Source organism: Typopeltis vanoorti, chromosome 13 (assembly GCF_054136105.1).
Source record: "Typopeltis vanoorti isolate ZY-2024b chromosome 13, IOZ_Tvanoo_1.0, whole genome shotgun sequence".
NCBI lineage: Eukaryota > Metazoa > Arthropoda > Arachnida > Uropygi > Thelyphonidae > Typopeltis > Typopeltis vanoorti.
The window spans coordinates 97,679,606-97,693,617 of record NC_143561.1 but is presented as its reverse complement, the minus strand read 5'-3'; the positions used below and the strand labels follow the sequence as shown (position 1 = coordinate 97,693,617).

The 14,012-nt window shown below is 39.3% G+C and overlaps 1 protein-coding gene across 1 annotated transcript in view; it reads left to right on the top strand.

The window, feature by feature from the left end:
• Positions 1-14,012, top strand: part of LOC150100406 (uncharacterized) — a 621,895-nt gene that overhangs the window by 575,609 nt on the left and 32,274 nt on the right. Inside the window, exon 37 of the mRNA XM_090402392.1 lies at positions 188-264. Coding sequence (XP_090258518.1) covers positions 188-264 — 77 coding nt within the window. The remainder of the gene's footprint in view (positions 1-187; positions 265-14,012) is intronic.

Here is a 14,012-nt window from a genome sequence, read left to right as displayed (position 1 = left end):
TTTTAACTGTTGTACTCCATTATTCACATTACCTTAAATTTCTTTCCTGCTGCCATTAGTCTTGTCAATTGCTTCATCACAAAGTCTAGCCCATTATTGCACTTCATGTTCATCTATACTTTCTCATTTTATTTCATCCATCTTTGACCAATCACATATCTGAGTAAACAAATTTTTCTTCACTTAGGAACTCCAGTTAGCCAGGGAGTAGTAAAAGGTATTGCACGTGTTGTACTTTCTTTAGATGATGCAGAGAGCATTCAGGTAACTTTTTTTTTAATATTATTTATTAAATTTAATAAACAAAGCTGTTAGGCATAAAATAACTGTCTGTTATTATCAAATTATATACAGTTAGTTACTAGTATTTTGGTTAGTGTGGTCACTATAGCAAACACTGTTACAACACTCTCTCATGCATTGTAGTAAATTAATGAAAAGTCTTAACAGGCAAAGTACTTTTCTGAAGGAAATTCACTATAGCAAACTGAATAATCCTGTGGTTTCTGTGAGTTTTCTGTAATCAATCAATCAAATGTAACATGATGTCGTTCTGATCTAAACTGATTTATTTTGAATTAAAAATTACCAGGCATTTGGAATGAATCTTTGTGGTGAAAGTAAAATGAAAATGTTTACAGTTTACTTTATATACACTGCTTGGAAATGTCAGTGGACACTATAGTGTGAGGAACAAAACAGCCATGGCACCCACCTTAATAAGATATAGGACCTCGTTTTTCTGCGATGACTTCAGCAATTCTACAGGAAATATTTTCCACAAGCAATCGATGGCAATTTTGAAACCATATTTCCTAGGCATGTAATGAGGTCATGGACTGTTGTGGGACAGATGTCCCTTGACCTTACCTGATGCTCCGGTTCATCCCACAGATGTTCAGTAGGGTTAAGATCAGGGCTCTGTAGAGGCCAGTCAAGTGTGGTGGCATTCGTGTCTACTAACCATGCAGTTACAACAGCATGGTTAGTGGACATTACCACACAGTGCATTGTCTTGCTGAGAGAGGCAATGGTCACTTCTGTAGAAACACTGCAAAGTAGAAGCATTGCATTGTCCAGAATGTTCAGATACCTCTTAGAGTTCAATGTCTGTGGCACCACAAACAAAGGTCTGAGGCCAAAAAGAAAAAACAGGACCATACCATCACACTGCCAGCTCCAAATTTCATAGTTTGAGTTACACACTCTGAAAACAGATGTTCACCAGGCACCTGCCACACCTATACCTGTCCAACTGCTCGGTAGAGGGGTCTACTTTAAATTTGTATTTAGTTTAATTTTAAACTAAATTTAAATTTAGTTTAAATTTAAGATTAAATTTAGTTTAATCCTTTATCCAAGTGTAAGCAAACAAAGTTTGTGCCTGAAGTATCTTCAGGACTGAGGCAACTCGTGGTAAAGGTGGACCAAGCTCTCATCATTACTTGTCTTAGTATCTCCCATAATGCAAAGCACATCTCCTTACAGACATGTATAATGCTATGCATTAATGGAAGGGCCACTACCCTGACCAGTTTCGACCTTTATTGAGGTCTCGTCAGTTCTCTCTAATTGATTAATTGCTCCATAAAACAGCTTTCCAAGCTCCCATAGTCCACTCCATCACTGAAGATCATGCTGCATGCTGGTTTGGATAATGTGCAGCTTGCATATTAAAACACATGGAAACACATGTTGTAGGCCTCAGAACTTTGCATTCAATGTATCGGCTGACAAATGGTGATTTTTACATATTATTGTTATTATAATTATTATGAACAGACCTCTATGGAATCAAGAAACTCAGTGTGGAGGTCCCACTCTCACATGCACAGCTCATCATATTCTACTTAAATGCATTTACTATCCCTGCACTCACAACACTCTCAGTCAGTGCATTCCAATCATATGCCACTCTCCATGCAAAAAAATCTACTCCTCATTCCCTTACTCATATCTACCTTTTACAGCTTCCAGGGATTGCCTCTTCTTCTCCCCTCCCCATCTCCAGATATTCTATGAAAAAATCTCATTCACATTAATCTGGTAGTTATCCCTCACCAACTTACATATCTTGATCATGTCTCCTCTCTTCCTTCTATCCGCTAGACTCTGTGATTATGAGAAGACCTTAGCCAAAGAGATCAAGAGTAATCCCAAAGAGTTCTTCCGCTATGTGGCAAGTAAGAGGAAGAATGACTTCGGAAGGATAACCTTAGTGGGTGCTGATGGTATTGAGGTGACAAAATCAGATGTAATAGTCGAGTTACTGAGTGATCACTTTTCAAAAGTATATCACCCAAGTGAGGATATCTCTATACCTATAGCAATACCTAATGTGAGAATTGAAGCTAAAGAATCAGAGGTATTAAATATATTGCAAAACTTAAATGCAAACACTGCAGTAGGCTTAGATGGAATATCAGCTCGGGTGTTGCGTGAATGTGCAAATGAATTGTCAACCCCTCTTACCTGGATATTTAATTTAAGTTTGAACTCTGGTATGGTCCCTAGGGAGTGGAAGTTAGGCAAAGTGGTTCCTTTGCATAAGGGTGGCTCTAAAACTGCGGTATTGAATTACAGACCAATCACCATCTCAGGAGTAGTGGTAAAAGTATTGGAAAAGTTGGTTAAAGACAAAATTCAAGAATGGGTGGATCAGGATATGATACTCTATAGAGGCCAACATGGTTTTGTTAAAGGTAGATCCTGCCTTAGCAATCTATTAACTATTCATAATAGAATAACATCCGAGTTGGACAAAGGAACTGGCTACACAGTGGTACTTCTGGATTTTGCTAAGGCTTTTGACAGGATACCCCATAGAACACTGTTACGCAAATTGAAGCAGATGGGAATGGATATTAAATTGGTGATATGGATAGGAGAATGGCTCAGGGAGAGATACCATAAGGTGGTGTATGGAGGAGCCGAGTCCAGAATGAGGCAGGTGACCAGTAGTGTGCCTCAGGGCTCTGTGCTTGGGCCAATGTTGTTTAATTTGTATATAAATGATATAGGAAACGGCTTAAAGGGAGATATTCAGTTGTTTGCTGATGATGCAAAGTTGTGTAGTGCAATAAAAAATCAAGCTGATGTTGAAAGTTTGCAGGAGGATTTAAATAAGCTGGTAAAATGGGCAAAAGAAAATGGATGTCAGTTCAATGTGGAAAAGTGTAAAGTTATGCATTTTGGGATTAAAAGATTACCAGCTGTGTACTACATCGATGGAAAGGTACTCCAAGAGATTGATGAGGCTAGGGACTTAGGGGTATTGGTAGACAGGGAGATGAAGTTCAGGGGACACATTGCTAAGGTGTCCAAGATTGCACATAGGATTACTTGGTTGTTGAGGAACACACTGACATCCAGAGATAAAGAGGTTATTATTCCCCTTTATAAAGCATTGATACTTCCATATTTGGATTACTGTGCTCAGGTCTGGTCACCTGGATTCCTTGGAGATGAGGAGGCTGTGGAGAGGGTTCAGAGAAGAGTGACCAAGTTGGTGAGTGATATAAAAAATGCTCCCTACATTGATAGATTGAGAGCTTGTGGATTGCAGAGATTGGTTGATAGACGAAGAAGAGGGGATATGATAGAAACATTCAAATTACTAAAAGGTTTTTATAGGATTGATGCAGGGGAAATGTTTCAGCTGTGTGATAGTGATGGAAGAACAAGAGGTCATCTCTGGAAATTAAAGAAGAGTGTGGTTAACAAAGGTGTCAGAACAAGGTTTTTTGCCTGGAGGGTGGTGAATGAGTGGAATTCATTGCCTGACTTAGTTGTGAGCTCTTCGTCTGTAAATGAATTCAAGAAGAGATATGACAGATATTGTTTTGCTAGTTTGGGTCTCCCGCGATGAGTCTACTGACTCCATGGAGATACCCGTAATAATAATAATAATAATAATTTGCATTCACTCAATCTATCCTCATATTATAATATTATAATAAATGTAGTTTAATCCTTTATTCAAGTATAAGCAAACAAAGTGTGTGCCTGAAGTATCTTCAGGACTGAGGGAACTCGTGGTAAAGGTGGAGACCAAGCTCTCATCACTACTTGTCTTAGTATCTCCCATAATGCAAAGCACATCTCCTTGCAGACATGTATAATGCTATGCATTAAGGGAACAGCCACTACCCAGACTGGTTTCGACCTTTATTGAATGTTCAAGTACAGGTCAAACTCCAAAAACTCAGCATTGTTCACCTCAGTAACAGGCTCACCCTGCCACTGAGAAGAACTTTCAACATTGGCTCTACCTCGTGGCAGGTTTACCCCCACCACCGAGCAGAGCCGTTCACGTGTCATCTGATGGGTAACAGCAACAACTGTGCCTCAGTTAACTTCATGGGCTACAGCAATGCCATTCGTTACCTCCCCCCAGGAGCTGGGTGAATCCAACAGCTGAGCCTCAGTTAAAACTTCATGGGCTATGGCATTGCCATTCATCACCCAAGCTTCTAACCAATTTTGACCTTTATTGAGGTCTCGTCTCTTCTTAATTTCTCTGCATTTTCTCCTGTTGTTGTTTCTACTGCCTTTGAGAATGTCTTTTTAAGAAAATAGGCTTTGAAAGTTGATGACGCCCATGTCCATAGGTTATAGCAATGATGTCGTATTTGGTGGGGAAAATAAAACTTTCACATTCTCACACAGATCATTAAGAGAATTTGGATGACCAAGTGCGTTATCTAAAAGCAAAAGAGCTTTGAAAGCTAAGTTATTTCTCTTGCTATAAGCTTCAACTGCTGAGCAAAAATAGACTTAAACCAGTCTTCGAATAGACTTTGGGTAACCCAAGCCTTCTGATTCGCCCACAAATTACAGGTAAAGAGTTCTTGTTACATCCTTTTAATGTCCTTTAGTGAGTTTGATAGACAAGTAGCAGCTTCAGTTTAAAATCTCCATTAGCATTCCCTCTAAGCATAACAGTTAAGCAATATTTTGATACTTTATAGCCAGGTTGCACTGCTTCTTTTTTTGATATAAATGTTCTAGATGGCATTTTTTTCCAATAGAGGCCAGTTTCATCTACATTGAAAATTTGGTCCGTAATCGTCAAATCATCAGCTCTAGGAGCACGGCTGCATGGGAGGAATGACATCATCATGCTCACACCACAAGACTTGCATGTTTTTACATGGTAAATTTGAAGGTGCATTAATCAAAACTCTTTCCGCGTATATCAAGGGATTGGCGCAATTAATTTCGCTGCGTTAATCAAATCCCAGTTAAGCAAGGAATACTTGTATATATCACTGGCATGGTTGGACAAGAAGTTAGTATATATCTGCTCTCCAGTCAAAAAGGCTACGGGTTCAAATCCTGCCTTTGGCATTTGTGTTTGTGATGTCCTCCATGCTTTCTCACACATTCACACATTCAGTGTTCATTCTCCCAAGATGAACTGGACCACTATGGGTAAAGCAGATCGAACCCTTTCCTATTAGGGAGAAGAGGCCTTCCTCAGCAATGAGAGAGTCAGAGGCTTACCTCACCTATATATATATATATATCAGTCCAATATGTAAGTTGCATAATCTACAGGACATTAGTGCAAGATTAGAGCAGAAGGAATACTTTTTCTTAAAGCTGTAGATTGTATCTGAGGAAGATTTCATGAGAGAAACAATTTCAGAGAATAGTGTCAGATGGAATGAAAGAGGAGGAGGAAAGCAGCTGAAGTTTGATTACTGTTGGACTCTAAAATAATTTTGTAGCCAATGCTTTTGTTTTAATATATGAAAGTGGAGAAATTGGTAGTTATTAGTTCCAGGAACAGTACCAATGGAAGCCTGTAGAAAAAGCTTAATGGTGAAATATTAATATATGGTAGTGCACCAAATATGGTTGATAATATATGAGAACAGTGTTATAAGGTGTTTGTTGGATTTCAGATTTGTATAGGTTAGTAGTTAGTTGGACATGTGAAAAATGAATTTAAGCAGAAAAAAGAGGCATACATGTAGAAAAGCTTAGGTGTTGTTGATTATTTCTAATAGTGCTTCAGAGTATAACCAATACCAAGAGAGGAAAGAAATAAATTCATTTATTTAACTTACTAATAATTTTCTGGTTTTCTTCCCAGTATTTTCTTCAGAGCGCAAATTATAACTGTAACAAGCACACAGGCACTAAACCAAATATTAGAAAAGTTCGATTTGCAACTGAAACAGAACTAATGTCCTGACATAGCCCTCTGTGGAACCATAATGCTAATTTGGAGAAGTTAGACTTTCTAGTCTCAGAATGACTGTTTCCTAGATCTTTGGCAAATTTGGGGGGGGGGGTGCTTCATAGCAGATTCTGATTCTAAAAATAGTCTCTAAGACATATAGTCGATGTTCTTTCAAAGCTGTGTACATATGGGCATGTACGCTGCTATACATGGGTTGGTTAATTGAAGGATTGTTGTTTTCAAGATTGGATAAATGGTAGATTACTGTAGTTTAAATTTTTTGGTGTAATTATACTCAGCATAAGCATTTTTTCAGAAAGTATGTAACATTAAGAAAGAATGGAAAATCAGTCCATTGTAAAGAATAACTGTTGGATATTAATTGTGTAATGCAAGATAAAAAAAGACAAAAAATAAAGATACTATAGGTTATTAGATCATATATTAATATTATTTCTGGATATCTACAGCATCAGAAAAACTAATCACAATGGGCCAAACTCTCACAGGACATAATATGTACCATACCTAGCCTTGAAAACATTCAACACTGAAGTATTCACCATTCACTCTGCTAATGCATTGCACTCATCACCACTGGTCACACAAAAATCTCCTTTTCTCTTCCTTTCTCACATCACCCTTATAGAATTTCCAGGGATGAACACTTGTTCTCCCACCACTTACTATGCTTCCTACCATCTGTCTGATAGGCTCTTTTCACCAGCTTATATATCTTAATCATAATCTCTCCTCTTGTCTTACAAGCTCTGCCAATCTCCTTAATTTTTGTGTATTAATAATAATAATACTCAACATTCCAAAGTCATCAGACAGTCACAGCCACTCACCTCTGCACTCTCTAATGTTTCCTTATCACACAGATATCTAAGTTGCTAGTCTTGTGCACAGTCACCTATGTATACAGATATGTATCCAGATATGTATACAGTAGAATTATTACCTCCTTATCACTACTTCTCAGTGTCATTATTATGGCATCAATGCAGAGGCTTAGCTGGGGAGTGTGCAGAGGGGGCAGTCTGCCACGGGCAGCACTTTGATTGAACCTTTTTGAACTTTTGCAGTTAATTCTAAAATACAGTCACGAGAACTCATTTCCAAATATTGTAATACTACTGTGAATTATTTCCCTCACAATTTCTGTAAGTGTTGCAAGTTGTGAGAGGAGTTTTCCTAAATAAAATTGATTAAGAATTACCTACATTATTATGAAATAAACTTCGCCAATATCATCGATTCTGCTAACAGAAAAGCAAGAAAAATAACATTTCAGAATGTTGAAATTAATGTTTTACTTCAAAAATAAACATAGTGTTTTAATTTATTTCCCTATACATCAATTTGATTACTTTTTTGTAGTATTTTTGGTGTGTATTGAGAGGGGCGGCAAACTCAGCGATCGCCCCAGGTGGCAAAAGCTCTAGCTACACCACTGCATCAATGTGCTTTGTATCTTTTATAACTTTTGAGATGGGTTTGGTGTTGGGCATTTAGAGAGAGGCTATTGTTTTCTGAAAAGGCACAGAATGAAGAAGTTAATGTAGTAAATGATCATAGTCTACTTGTAAAGCAAGATAGTACAACTAAACAGATTGTATGAGAGGAGGAAGATAAATATGAGGTTGAAGAAGTGGTTGCAGCAGCAGCACAATGTGATGGAATGAATAAAGGTAAGGATGAGACAGTTAGGAATGGAAATCAGAGTCAGGATCAGGAAAACAGGAGTGGTTAGACCAAAGAAAGAGGTGTGGTTATAGCAGCTAGAATAGAGAATGTTGGTGCTGGTAGAAGAATGGCCTCAAAGACATACGGATTGTTATTATCTTTGTATAGAAATGTAAGGAGTACTTGAAACAAGAGAGCTGAGTTTGGTGAACTGATAGAGTCAGTATGCCTAAAGATAATTGGAATAAGTAAAACTTTTGTCTGAATAGGATGTGATGTTGGGAACAGAAAGGGAAAGATATACAGGGTGTTCGGGATAAATTTGACATATTTATAATTAATTATATTTTTCCGTAAGTTACATGTATTAACACACACTTCTCTTCATTTAAAAGTTTGGACCCTTCTTCATTCATATACAAGATGTCAGAAAGGATGGATAGCTGGAACCCACCTGAATCATGGAAGAGAATAACTTGTATCATGATGATTCGTGCCCGCCATCAAAATAAGGATATTACTACTGCTGCCCAATGCTCCCTGAATACAGTAAAAACAATCAGGCATGAACTAGAGACTTGCAATGGTGACTACGAGGATGTAGCAAGAAGAAAGATCCCTAGCAGACGATCTGATTGCGTTCGTACAGCAGAATTCCTCGCAAATCTGCAGGAACAGGTGTTGAAGAACCCTGGCATTGGAATTCGGGCTTTGTTCGTGGAGTTGCTAACTGTAGTCAAGCCCTGGATAACAAGGGTAGCCAATGGTAGGCCGTATGTATGGCAGCAGGATTCGGCCCCTTGCCACACCTCTGGGAAAAGTCAAAAATGGTTGTCTGAAAATTTCTACGACTTCACCAGTCCAAATGTTTGGCCTCCAAACTCCCCAGACCTTAACCCCATGGATTATTTTGTATGGGGCGCAGTTGAAAAAGACACCAATCGCACTTCCAGTAATACAAAAGCCCAGTTAATGGATAAAATTAAAACAGTTTTTGGGGCCCTTCCCAGGGAGACTGTAGCATCAGCTTGTTCGAGGTTCCGAAGCAGAATTGAAGCTGTGATCGATGCTAATGGTGGTTATTTTGAGTAAATCTTGTTGATAGTATTGTAATTAACTCTGCCTGTAATGTTTTTTTGTCAATTCATTAAATTTAATAGATACAAAGAAGATTTTCTTTTTCCTTACGAAACTGTCAAATTTATCCCGAACACCCTGTATAATATGGGAATGGATATAGGGTTGGTGAGATGGATAGCTGGGTGGTTGATGGAGAGATATCAAAGAGTAGTTTATTCAGGAGTAGAGTCCAAAAAACGGCCTGTGACTAGTGGTGTGAAACAGGGTTCTGTTCTTGGACCACTGCTGTTTAATCTGTTCATTAACGATATAGGGAAGGGTCTAAGTGGGACAGTTCATTTGTTCGCTGATGATGCAAAGTTGGGTAGGGCGATAGTGAATGCAGAAGATGTCAAAGTCTTGCAAGATGACTTAGATAGATTGGAGTTCTGGACTAAGGAGAATGGATGTCAATTTAATGTGACAAAATGTAAGGTTATGCATTTCGGAGTGAAAAGATTAGCAGCAGTATATACCACATTGGTGGAACTGTACTCCAAGAGATTGATGAGGCCAGGGACTTGGGAGTGTTGGTGGATAGGGAGATGAGGGGGAACATTGCGAAAGTAGCTAAATCAGCTCATCAACTCACTTGGTTGTTGAAAAATACCTTGATGAGCAGAGAAAAACAAGTTATTGTACCTCTGTACCGAGCCCTGATAAGACCTCATCTCGACTACTGTGCCCAGATTTGGTCACCTCGGTTCCTTCTTGATGGGGAGGAGGTTGAGAGGATCCAGAGGCGAGTGACTAAGATGATAGCAGGTCTATGGAATGAACCATATGAGAACAGGTTGAAGATTTGTGGGTTGCAGAAACTAGTTGATAGGCGGAAAAGGGGAGATATGATTGAGACATTCAAATTGCTAAAAGGATTCTATAGGATTAATTCAGATGATATTTTTGAGATCAGGACTGGTGGTGGGAGAACTAGGGGACACTCATGGAAGCTGGGCAAGAGCATGGTTAGCAGGGGTGTTAGAGCTGGGTTCTTTACTTTTAGAGTGGTAAATGAGTGGAATAAGCTGCCAGAGTCTGTTGTGGGTGCTAAGACAGTGAGCGAGTTCAAGGCAAGGTATGATAGATACTGTGAGAATGTTGAACAGCTGTGTAAACATGATGTTTAGGGCCTCCCTCGATGAGTCTAAGGACTCCTGGAGTAGCCCATGGTAGTAATAATAATAATAATAATAATAATAATTTTCCAGATGGATAGAAATGTGAAAAGAGGAGGGGGGGGGGTGAGTGCTGTTAATGATTGCAAAGAATTGTGTCCACAAAGTGTGGAAGTTGATAGTTCATGCACAGATTTTGAATCTGTGTGGTGTGAAGTTGAAATTAACAGGCTAGTATTATCTGATAGGATGCTGTTATAGGTCAGCATTCTCTATATTCCCTGAATGCAGAGAATTTCTTGTTCTGTTCTTGGTCACCTGCTGTTTAACTTGTATGTAAATTATATATGATGTGCACTGATTGGAGATGTTCATCATCAGCAAACAACTCATGATGCAAACTCGTGGAGAATTATAAGTAGCAATGCTGATACTAATTTCCTTCAGAAAGATTTGAATAGCCTTGTGACTTGGACAAAGGAGTGGGGTTGTAGTTTTAATATTATTAAGTGCAAAGTGTTGCATTTTGGAGTTCAGAAATATAAGACTGTGTACTATGTTGATGGTGCTGTAATGCACCATCCATATTGTATACAGTAGAGGTAGACTGAGAAAGTGGGTGAGATTTGGGAGTAATGGTTGACAGTAGGCTGAAGTTTAGCGGGCATATTGCAAGTGTTGCAAAGACTGCAACACTTTATTGGAGTATTTCATCCTAGAGGAGTCAGTTTTAATGCTAGAGGGATAGGACTGGTACGAGGTCTGGAGGTACAGGAGGAGAGTGTGTTTCAGATACTGAGTACTCTGGATGTCAGTAAAGCTGTGGGACTGGATGGTATTTCGCCACGAGTTTTGAGAGAATGTGCTAGGGAATTGACAATACCTTTAACGTGGCTTTTCAATGAAAGTCTGGCTTTGGCAAAGGTGCCCAGGGAATGGAAGGAAAGTAAGATAGTGCCATTGCATAAGTGTGGTAACAGACTGGAAGTGTCTAATTATAGACCAGTCTGTGTGTTATCAGTAGTTGGTAAGATCTTGGAGAAAGTAGTGAGGGACCGTGTACAGCATTGGGCAGATGAGGGTAATGTTATCTGTGAGAATCGACATGGATTTGTGAAAGGACGCTCTTGTTTTAGCAATATGCTAGCCTTTTATAATAAAGTTACAAGAGCATTAGATGAGGGAAAGGCATATACTGCAATTTTCTTAGACTTGGCGAAGGCATTTGACAGGGTGCCACATGATAAGCTGATATTTAAGTTGCAGCACATGGGTCTGGATGTCAGATTGGTCAACTGGATTCAGGATTGGCTGTCTGATAGGTATCAGAGAGTTGTGTATGGTGGAGCAGTTTCCAGGAAGCAGAGGGTTACAAGTGGGGTCCCACAGGGCTCAGTACTAGGACCTATATTGTTTAACCTTTATATCAATGACATAGCCAGTAGATTGCAGGGGGATATTCAGTTGTTTGCGGATGATGCGAAGCTTGGAAGGATTATTAGTAATAGTGCAGATGTGGTAGCCCTGCAAGAGTATTTAAATAAGCTAGTTAAATGGGCAAATGAATGGGGGTGTCAGTTTAATGCAGCAAAATGTAAGGTCTTGAGGTTTGGGAAACATCGATGGGATGCTGCATACTCTATGGGAGGAGTTATACTGGAGGAAGTAGGGGAGACAAGAGATCTGGGGTTGATGATTGATAGAAACCTGAAGTTTAGGGGACATATTGCAAAGGTGGTGAAGGTAACACAGAGGATTGCTGCTATTATGAGAAGGACACTGACCTGCAGAGATAAGAGGGTTATCATTCCGTTGTATAAGTCTCTGATCAGACCACACTTGGACTATTGTTCTCAGATTTGGTCCCCAGGATTTGAAGGGGATAAATTAACTGTGGAAAGGATACAAAGACGGATGACAAAGATGGTTTCAGGACTGTACAAGGATAGTTATGAGGATCGGCTGAGAGAATGTGGACTGCAGAGTTTGGTGGATAGAAGAAGGAGAGGTGATATGATTGAGACTTTTAAACTGTTGAGAGGTGGTTACAGGGTTGACACTGGGGAGTTCTTTCGCTTGGTTGATCAGCGGGAAGGAGTGATGACAAGAGGCCATCCCTGGAAGTTACGAAAGGAAACTGTGAGCAAGAGGGTAAGGAGTGATTTCTTTGTGTGGAGGGTGGTTGAGCCGTGGAATGCATTGCCTGATGGAGTGGTGGGAGCGAGAACGGTCAGTGGGTTTAAGGAGTGGTATGATAAACTTTGTGTTTCTCAGGGGGGGACCTCCCCTCGATGAGTCTTGACAGACTTTATGTCTTAGAAAGGACCTCCCTCGATGAGTCTTTTGACTCCTTGGAGGCCTGAATAATAATAATAATAATAATAATATCATAGTGCTGCTATGATAAAAAGTACTCTAACATGTAGGGATAAGGAAGTGGTTGTGCCACTATATAAAAGCACTGGCCAAACCACACTTGGATTATTGTGCTCATATCTGGTCACCTGTTTTCAGTGTGATGTGGAAACATTGGAGAGGGTCCAGAGATAGTGACTAAGACGATATAAGGACTTTGGAATGCTGGCTTTGAAATGGAGAGAGGTTGGAGAAATGTGGATTGCACAGTTTAGTGAACAGGAGGAAAAGACATGATATGATAAACATTTAAGCTAGTGAGAGGATTTTATAAGATTAATCTTAAGATTATAAGATGTACATTGAGTGAGTAGGGGAGTGAGGAGAAGGTTTTTTCCGTGCAGAGTCGTGAATGATTGGAATGCCTTACCTGAGAGTGTGTTGTCTGCAAGGAGTTTGAATGTGTTCAAGGCACAGTATAATGAGCTGTGTGTGTGATAAAAGGACCTCCCAGATGAGTCTTTGACTCCGTGAGGTCTTGGGGTAATAATAATAATAATCCAGATGGGATTATAAAAAGAATATAAGGTGAGAGGAGAAAAACCAGAGGCCATGCCTGGAAATTAAGAGTGTGATGAAGAGGGATGTGAGGATTAGAGTTTTTACTTGGAGAACTGCCAGTGAATGGAAAGCTTAACAGAATGTGTCATTAATTAACAACGAGAATCGAACTTGGCCTTTTAACAGTCAGGTAATGCAGAACAGAACAAGTGCTTTTTAGAGCCTCCATAGTGCAATTCGAAGAACAACAGCATGTTGTACCCTTCAATTGGAAAAGGCCCAAGTTCGATTCTCGTTGCGATGAGAGGAATCTTTATATGGTGTGTTTCAATTGAGGGTGAGTTAGCCGATTTCATATAGAAGTAGCAGGATTTTTTTCTCACAGAAACTCAGGTTTTTCATCCCACATACAGACAAATCAGCCTTCAGAACACATGCAATTTACAGACAAAAAATACTATTGGTGGTAGGCAGTAGATGGCAATGGTGTAAATGATGATGATAGTGGTGGTTCACTGTAGTTGGTGGATTAAGTGGTGGAAACAGAGAGTTGTTAGAGTAGGTGCCCTCCCTCAATGTATCTTTGAACTCCTTGGAGGTGTCACACAATAATAATAATAATTATTAACCAAGAGTGTTAAGGATTTTAAGATTCAGAATGATAAATATATTGTCCGTTTAATGAACCTCACACGATGAGTCTGCTGACTCCATGGAAGATGCAATAATAATAATAATTTCAATTTCCTATCCACCAATATCCTTGATTTCTTGCTTCCTCTACCTTCTTGCAACATTCCTCCACTACAATGTGCATTGTTCCCTCTTCTGTAGCCATTATTCATTACTTTACACTTTGTCACATTGAACAAATCTCCGTATTTTTATTTCCCTATTACCAGTCTCAAATTCACTTCTAACAGCATCAGAGCTTCCTGAAATGACTCTTCCAAATTTACGTCATCTGCACCAAATATTTCTTC